The sequence below is a fragment of the Bombina bombina genome, chromosome 1 (genome assembly GCF_027579735.1).
Source record: "Bombina bombina isolate aBomBom1 chromosome 1, aBomBom1.pri, whole genome shotgun sequence".
Classification (NCBI taxonomy): Eukaryota; Metazoa; Chordata; class Amphibia; order Anura; family Bombinatoridae; genus Bombina; species Bombina bombina.
Window position 1 is genome coordinate 1,418,475,345 of NC_069499.1, and position 9,852 is coordinate 1,418,485,196.

At 36.6% G+C, this 9,852-nt stretch overlaps 1 protein-coding gene across 1 annotated transcript; it reads left to right on the forward strand.

Annotated features, from left to right (window-relative positions):
* Positions 1–8,553: 8,553 nt before the first annotated feature.
* Positions 8,554–9,489, forward strand: LOC128642949 (olfactory receptor 1020-like). The gene has a single exon (XM_053695851.1). It carries the CDS (start codon positions 8,554–8,556, stop codon positions 9,487–9,489), a length of 936 nt encoding a protein of 311 aa, XP_053551826.1.
* Positions 9,490–9,852: the final 363 nt, after the last annotated feature.

A 9,852-nucleotide genomic window follows, 5' to 3' on the forward strand; every position in this document is an offset into this window, starting at 1 on the left:
TTGGGGGACTTTTTTATTTTATTAGGGGGCTTAGAGTAGGTGTAATTAGTTTAAAATTATTTTAATTATTTTATTATTTTTTGTAATTTAGTGGGGGGGTTTTGTACTTTAGTTTATTTTATTTAATTGTAATTAGTTTAATTTAATTTAGGTAATTAATTTATAGTGTAGTGTTAGGTGTAATTGTAACTTAGGTTAGGGTTTTTTACAGGTAAATTTGTACTTATTTTAGCTAGGTAGTTATTAAATAGTTAATAACTAGTTAATAACTATTCTACCTAGTTAAAATAAATACAAAGTTGCCTGTAAAATAAAAATAAATACTTAAATAGCTACAATGTAATTATTAGTTATATTGTAGCTATCTTAGGGTTTATTTTATAGGTAAGTATTAAGTTTTAAATAGGAATAATTTAATTAATTGTATTAATTTTATTTAGATTATTTTAAATTATATTTAAATTAAGGGGGTGTTAGGGGTAGGACACGCCCACACGCAGTGTTACGTTTTACCCCTTCCGGTCAGGAGGAACCGTTGCCGGCAACACGGGTTTACCTTACTGGATGAGGGATCTGTTTTCGGAGGACCATTATTTGCTCCCTCTTTTCCTGCAGCAAGTACCGGGACTTGACGGTCACAGACAGGATAGCCTGGAGGTAGGAGGAGGACTCCGTGACACTGTATAGAATCATCTATACTGACGCTTGTAATTTACTATTTATATTATTAATTGCTAAGCATGAAATGTGTTTAGGGAATTGTTTATTTTGTTTCTCACATATATTTCTTTTTAAAGGTTTTGGGTTTTGATGTTAGGGTTAGACTTAGGTTTAGGGGTTAATATATTTATTATACTGGCAGCGACGTTGGGGCGGCAGATTAGGGGATAATAAATATAATGTAGGTGTCGGCGATGTTGGGGGCAGCAGATTAGGGGTTCATAAGTATAATGTTGGTGGCGGGCGGTGTCAGAGCGGCAGATTAGGGGTTAATAAGTGTAAGATTAGGGGTGTTTAGACTCGGGATTCATGTAGGTTGCGGCGATGTCAGGGCGGCAGATTAGGGGTTAATAAGTGTAAAATTATGGGTGTTTAGACTCGGGGTTCATGTTAGGGTGTTAGGTGTAGACATAAAATGTATTTCCCCATAGAATCAATGGGGCTGCGTTAGGAGCTGAACGCTGCTTTTTTGCAGGTGTTAGACTTTTTTCAGCCGATTCTGCCCCATTGATTCCTATGGGGAAATTGTGCACAAGCATGTTTTGCCAGCTTACCGCTACCGTGAGCAGCGCTGGTATTGAGGTGAGATGTGGAGCTAAATTTTGCTCTACGCTCACTTTTTTGCGGATAACACCGGGTTTCTAAAAACCCGTAATACCAGCGTTGTCTTAAGTGAGCGGTAAGGAAAAACTGTGCTATATCCGCTTTTTTGGCATTTAGATTAGTGCAATATTGTTTTTCTTTTCATGGGGGGAGGTGATACCTCCCACATTCTAAGAAACAACTTGCATATGGGTATTAGTCGTCAGTAGTTGGAGAGAGGGAATTTTATGATCTGGGTAATATGTATTGATGGGAGAGAGGCTAATGAGTGTAGGATGTAATAGTGTATTCTGTGGATGGTTTGACCTGTTGGGTTGGGGGAATTTTGTTTGGTACAGTCTTACCTGTGTTTTGGCACCCTGGGGAATGGAGAGTGAGGCTTCTGAACATATAAACAAATTAAACAAAATCGTAAGAAACAATGTGGCTAGCATATAGTAGGCAACAGCAGTTTGTGATAAACAGTGAAATAAGCTAACAATAAGGTTAACAAATATGCCAACCCCACTCCCCTCCCCCCCACACTGAAAAAGGATATATATCATTTACGATTATAACCCTCTAAGGGGTTATGTATGATCTCCTGGTGAGTCATTTGTTTAACTCTAGCACTTATGTGCCTGAAAGAGAAAGAGTTAGTGTCTCACAGGTTATCAGCCCGCTCCTTCATCTGAACAATCTTCGGCTTCCTCTGGTTCTTCTGCTTGGGCTTGTGTGGACAAGTAGACTTGGAGATGCCTTGGTGTATCAAATATTCTTGGGCTCTGAGCTGTGATGATCTTTAATCTTGCCGGGTACAAGAGCATTACTGATTTGCCTTTAGCCAACAGATCTCTGCAATAGGGCGAGAATTCTCTGCGCCTTCTAGTCACCTCAGTGGAGAAGTCCTGAAAAAGGTGCAGTTTCTTGCCTTTGAAAGTGAGGTCTTGGTTTTGGAGATATGCGTGCAATAGCAAGAATTTGTCCTTGAAATTTAAGTAACGGATTATAACTTGTCTGGGTGGGGGTTGTTGTCCATCATTTTATTGCACAGTTCCCATTCTATGAACTCTCTCTGCAACGCATGGTATGTTCGACTGAGGGATATTTAGGAGCCCAGGTAGCACTCTTTCTGCAAAGTCCAACAAAGATGAGTTGGATACAGATTCAGGGAGACCCACTATTGTAATATTGTTGCATCTCAACCTATTTTCGAGGTCCTCCAGTTTTTCTTGTAGGAATTAGTTTTGTCTTTGCAACTGGGTCATATTAGCTGCAGATTCTCTTTGTCTGTCTTCCCCCTCATCTTTTCTTCTACAGTTATGAGTCTTGTAGAGAAGGATCAGAAATCTGAGGCCAGTGTGTCCATTCCTGTTTGTAGTTGCTCAATTTTTGGCAGAAAAAGTACAGACAATTGAGTTACAATAGGATGTGTATCTTGGGTAATGGCCTCTGTGGATTCATTTGGTGCTGTAGAAATTGAGTGAATCTCGGCCTGGTGCTTGACCCTTCTATCTGGTTGTTTTTGTTTGCCTCACATATTGTCAGTTTTTTATTGTATGGTGCATAATACTGTTGCTTACATAAGCTGGCACTTGCTGGTAAAAAGAATATGAGTAGCTTCAGGGTTTGGGTCCCACCTGACATGCAGTGCTGGATTTGGAGTAATCTGGTTATCGGTTTCTTGAAGAGATCGAGTTGGGAGGGGCGGAGCAGGGGAAGCGGCAGACTCGAGCCAGTCATGCTTAACATATGTTTTTTTTTCAACTCAGTTTTTGTCATAGAGTTGTGGGAGTATTGTAGTGCTCTGTGTCAAGAGTTTTATAGTTATAGTCATACATTTTAACAAGTTGTGGTATATGACACACTATTTTTCCCCGTGCTAAGGCTTTTTCCTGACTATGGGTAGTCCACCTGACTAGATTGAGGCCTGGTATAAGCAGTCCTAGCCCTTAAAATATATATGGCCTTCCCCTCTCAGGTGTTTCCTAATGGCTTGTGATTTTCTGCTACAATGTCAATTTTGCAGTGTGTGTGCACTGGCATGTTGGAGCTGTATGTGGGTGGGCGGCAACATGGCGGTAATCCGCAGCTCTATTTGTGCTTGGCCCGACTCACACAGTGTGTTTTCGACAGCTCTTGCTTCTGTTACTGACTTCACTATGCCAGTGAGTGTTGTCTGTGTGTCTGTTTCCACTACGGAGCCCCAAGTGAGGTTGTTGCGTCATGTGCAAGGCCACAACTATGTGGGGATTGTTTCAAGATGGCAGCTTTACGGTGGGGGAGCCGATGGTACTGGCAATCTGCTGCTCGTTACCCCTGCCAAGGCTTTGCAGGTTTTGGGGTTAAATAAGAGGTGGCTGAGGCTGTATTAGGAGCTTGAAGTTCTCTCTCCTGCTGCTGTTCCCTACGCCCGCCCACCGGAAGTCCGTGACTGTAAAGTTAATGAATTACTGCCCAGTATTTAAAAATAATCTTAAAAACAGGGGCACTTTAATTAATTAAACTTTACAATGACGCGTCTTTTTTAAAATATTTACTATTGTGTTATGGTAAACATACCACCGATCCTCCGAAGCGTCATTGTAAAGTTTAAGCCCCTGTTTTAAGATTATTTTTAATACTGGGCAGTAATGCATTAAACTTTACAATCACTTTAAGTAATGACTTTAGATATTTTAATATATACAGTGGATTAATTTCAGGTCTTGCAATTCAATGAGAAGAATTATCTGAAGTGTTTTAATTGTGTCTAGAGACTAATATCTCGGTAGACTTTAGATACATGATTACAAAACTCATAAGCTAAATTATAATGTCAAAGGAAAACACTCAATTTATAATTGACCCTACTATATATTTATGGAAATTGCTTCTCATGTAATAAACTTAAATACACATTCAAAAGAAACTGAGCATATGCTAGTAGATTATGTTGGAAACGATGTAGATTGTGAAAGACTAACCTACCCTACCTAACTCAAGAAAAAAAGAAAACATATTTGTAGAGTGCCTTGTTTTTTTCCAGGTAACGACATGAAATGAAGTATGGGATGCCCCACATTACAACATTTTAGGATTCAAAATGTATTGCATTGCAATATCCCAGTTAAAGCAGCTAAGATATATAAAATAAAGGGGTAATAAATATATATATTTTAAAAAGTATGTAAAGGATTAAAACTGGATACCTAAATAAAATTGTAATTTAAATATCATGCTGTATGCAAATGTTTTAGCACCTCTAATCAAATAATATAGTTTGTTGATTTTATGGGGTAGATTTATCAACCCGTCTTAAGACCACTGCTTCTTAACTCATCCACCACCTCTGAGGCGTGGGACAGCAATCAGTCCGATCGGATACGATTGGGTTGATTGACACCCCCTGCTAGCAGCCGCGAATGTGCAAGGGGCGGCATTGCACAAGCATTTTACTAGAAATGCTTGCGCAATGATAAATGCCGACAGCGTATTGATGTGTGGCGGACATTAGTAAATCGGCCCCTAAAAGTGAAAAGAAGTTGACACAACCTTTTCAGTTAAAAAATAAATATATATATACAGTATATATATATATATATATATATATATATATATATATATATATATATTTCTGCAAATTTTAATTCACAGTTACTATTTATTTGCTGAATTTAACTAACTGAAAAAAAAATACTCCAGTATATGGGCGTGTGCAAAAGGTATGACACCCTTCCAGTCAGTACTCAGTAACACCGTCTTTCACAAAAATGATATCCTTCAATCACATTTGGTAGCCAACTAAAGGTCTTTCTATTTTTGCTTTATGAATATTTCTCTACTTATCTTTAAAGAATACTATATCAGAAAGAGCACTACATGGCAGGAAATAGTTCTACCATCTAGTGCTCTTGCAAATGGATAAAATTCTTGCAAAACTGCTGCCATATAGTTTTCCCAAAACATGCAGGCTCCTGAGATTTTTTACAGAAAAGAATGAAGAAAATCTGATAATAGAAGTAAATTGGAAATTCTTTTAAAACTGCGTGCTCTATGTGACCAATGAAAGAAAAAAATAGCTTTTTTATGTCCCTTTAATCTTTTTTTTTTTTTTTTTTAAATAGTTCATGGTTTATTTTTTTGGATCATTGCCTTGTTGGAATACCCATACTATATTAGTTTTAGCTATTTCGCTTATTGTGGAAAATTCACTTCCAGGATTTGTTGATATTAAGTAGAATTAATTCTTTACATTTACAATATTTCCTTTATCACTGGCAGCCACACAGCCCCAACACATAATAAATCTAGTCTACCCCATACTTTTTGTAAATGTGTTCTATTCTTCAAATGTTTAAACATACCTTTGCTGATTGTCACGGAGGAACTAAATATTTACTTCATCAGACCACTCCAATTGGTTCTCTGGCATTATTTTGTGCTCATATAGCAGGTAAGGTGACCTTCTGCAGACCCTCTAATGCAATTCATGTTCATGCAATCACAGTAGACCGGTGCATCACTACTGCTGTGCTAACTAAATGCCCTTGCTGATCCTTTGTAGTCATAAATGGGTTTTGTTTTGCCTTCTTGACCAGTGTATGAGCAGTTCTATTGGATAATTTGGTAGCTTGTAGAGCTTGTATTAACTTTACTTCCAAACCTTAATAACATTTTACACAATGGTAACTGCAAGCAGTGATTGTTTTTTTATATATTTTTATAACCATCCCCTGCTTTGTAGGAGGATGATTGTTGAGCAAAAAACCCTTATGTTGATATATATTTCTATATGTATATAACTTTTATATAACGCATGTATGTATATGTGTATGTGTAGCAAACGTCTACATTCAAAAGAAGGATGTGATATTGACCAGGCGGTAGTACAAATGGGGAGTAATAAATGAACAACAAAAAGACAAGGTCCGGCTGGATTCTCAAGCTCATCCAGCAGACCAAACTCCCACAATCAGCCAGCACAGTCAACAGATATCTTCTGGTGGGCTCTTTCCAAAGAGGGGGGAGGATGTGGTAAATAATAATAATATAGCAAGTAGTAACATAAAACTTATGTTTATTAAAATAAAGATAAAAACAAGCAATGCGTTTCTCAGCTATACAGGTTGTTTCAAGGGAACCTGCCTATACACATTTGAACATTTTGAGGCAGCATCTACTGCCCACAATCTACATTGCACAAGCAGTTTTTTAACTTGTGGTTGCAGACTCACAATAGCAATTCTGCACTGCAAGGGCTCCAATGCTACATTAACAGGTTGATAAATAGAGCCCTTAACACTTCTGTTCTCAGGTACACACAAATAAGTGTTATTTGTTATTTTATGCATTACAGTCCATGTAATCCATATCCCATACAAGCAATCTGGCAGTAAGGAAACATCCAAAAATACAGTACACAACAAAAAGAGTCAAACATCCAAAGCAAATGCTGAAACAGGTGTATATAGACTAATTAACCTTTCACATAACACTGAAGATGTTCCTGATAAACACAGACAGAACAGGTACCATTCTTGCAAAGCAAGTGCAGTAACATAGAAGTTGCATCTTGTTAACAAAAAGTGTAGTATTTATAAGATACCCAACATGTCTTTTGCATTATAGGCTGTAAGTATAAATCAATGAAGTCTCATATTTTTTTTCCCAGAGTACAAAAAAATGGATACTGTGTGTGTCTTTTGGTTTGTGTATTTTCAGAACAATTCTAATTACTTAAACTTTAGGGTTAACTCATACCACATAAGTTTAAACTGGATCACTGATATATTTCAATATATTAGGCAATATCCTTTAGAACCTTATTGTGGGATTACATATTAACCCTTTGTACTGATTCCTATAATCATACAAACGTTTCTGCTTAACAGAACCACATTTGTTTTCTTCTGCAACTTGTCTAATGACTCTTAAAATAATTAGATTAGTGTGTATACATTGTTTGTTTTAACAATTAATAGAGAATTATCAAATTAGTCTCAGCTTTTATTTGAAACAGTTGTATTTAGCTGCCTATTGATTTTAGTGGACAAAAAAATGTCTGAACCCTATGGGGCCGATATATCACGGCCCGAATGGGGCCTTATACCCCTGTTTCTGCAAGAGCCTTCAGGTTTGCCGGAAACAGCAGTTAATATTAACAAGTTTATAAATTTGCTGTTTGCAGCATGATGCTGCTCGTGTATTTAGTGTTTTAGCTACAGTACCTCTTTCTCTAGAGATTTATATTTGGATTTTCTGGTTTGACTTGTATTCCCCTCACTTGCTTTTGTTTAATCCCTTAGTTTGGACTGACTTTTGTTAATTGACTTTGGCTTTCTTTCTACATTTTCCACCTTTATTCTGATTTTGTACTGTTTTCCCTGTGTTTCTTTGACATGAGTTGTCTGATTTTGTATTCTCTAATCCCTTATCTAAGTATAGTGGCTTTGTAGTTTGCTCTTTATATTTGGTAATTTCTCTACACTGTCTCTACTGGTTACTTCATCTCCAGTGCCCTACAGCCTTATGACAACATATGCATCTTTTCTCATGAGATCTGCATTAAATGTAGTTTTTCTTTATAATTTTACATTCTGATCTTTTCGTTAAATAACTTATTTATTTTATTATTTCAAGTTACCAACGCTAGTAAGTTTTCATCTGGATAGTGAGACCAAACTTTTGCCAAGGTATATTTTCCTTTGGTATTTAGAAGTATTTATTTACTATTACTATTTATTTGTTGCTTTACTTTGTAGGTGCTGAAAGTGTTAGAGAGAGTTCAGCTATTGGGTTTGGTCTCCATTGCATTCTCACCCCTAACTCCTCTTAGGTTACTGTGTTTTACTTGCAGTTTTCCAGTAAGGGTTTGTGGTAACTTGGGTCTCCAAACCATTGATTCTAGATTTTTATATTCTGGGACAACAGTATTTAACCTAATGCTGGTGTAGATGCAACACAGCCAGGAAAACAGTTTTTACAAACAGATATCAGATATTTACATATTATGTGGTAACTTTTTTTTTATGGTGCTGGTAGTGGCTCCTCCTTTCATTAAATCAGTTAATTTTCATTGAATGTTTTCCATAGGTCGAAGGTGAAAATAGAAAAGTCCAAAAACCCATATAAAATGTGCTCCGCATGTTCTCTTATGAATAAATATGTTATTGCAGAGTTTTTGAATGGACTGTAATAGATTTATATTAAAAAAAACACACTAAATGTGTTTCATTTCACATTCTATTTTGCTTTTCAGAACTGAATATTATGGAATATTCAAATTCAACTTTTGCGTCTAGTTTCATCCTCCTTGGACTTTCCGATTCCACACACTTTCAGGCTATATATTTTCTCCTTTTCCTGGTGATGTATATAATCACACTGTTTGGGAACATGTTGCTAATTGTGCTAGTAAGAATCAGCAATCAGCTTCAGACACCTATGTATTTTTTCCTTAGTACTCTCTCATTCATTGATATCTGTTTCTCATCCACTATAGTTCCTAAAATTCTGGTGAACACCTTATCTAAGGACAGAAGCATTTCTCTTTCAGAATGCGCATCTCAAATGTATTTCTCTTTGGTTTTAGGAGCCACTGAATGTATAATATTGGTTTCCATGGCTTATGATAGATATGCAGCTATTTGTAGGCCTTTACTCTACAACATTATAATGAATAAAAGATTTTGCCTGGGTCTAAATGCTGCATCCTGGGCTGTGGGCTTAAGTAATGCTGCAATTCAGGTATTATTTACTTTCCAGCTACCTTACTGCAGATCCCATCATGTCAACCACTTTTTCTGTGAGGTACCTCCTTTCTTAAAACTAGCTTGCAGAGATACTTGGCTCAACGAGCTTTTATTGTATATCTCAGCTGGTATTATAGCAGGTTTGGCCTTCTTTCTCACTTTAATTTCCTATATTTACATAATCTCCACCATACTGAAGATAAAGTCATCTCAGAGTAGGTATAAAGCATTCTCTACATGTTCCTCCCACCTTACAGTGGTTTCTCTCTATTTTAGTACCATTTTGTTCATGTATTTGCATCCACATTCCAGGTACTCTACTGAGATTGACAAGACTGTGCCGGTTCTTTACACAACAGTGACCCCAATGCTGAATCCAATTATCTACAGTATGAGGAATAACGATGTCAAAAGAATTATTAAAACAAAAGTGATCAGGAAAATATATTTCTAAACATCATATTGGTTTTCTATCTTTCTGCCTAAACGTAGCAGCAGAACGAATGGGCTATTCTGTAGTGCAGAGACTCCTGTGCAATATTATTCTCTGCCTTATTACTTGCAGTGACATTTTCACATTAGCAGGAAAACAACGTGCTGCTATAAACAGAGTTACCACTTTGTGTTATCATTTATTTATAATCTAATCAACTATGGCCTAGTTTCCATTGCTGTTGTGTAAAGTGGTGATAACAATAAAGTCTAAAGAAATTGGTTTTTTTTGTTACCATTAGTTTTCACAAATTAGGCATAAACATTAAAATGCTCTACCTATCCATGCTTGTCTGAATGGAACGTTTCAACTACAGTAACATGA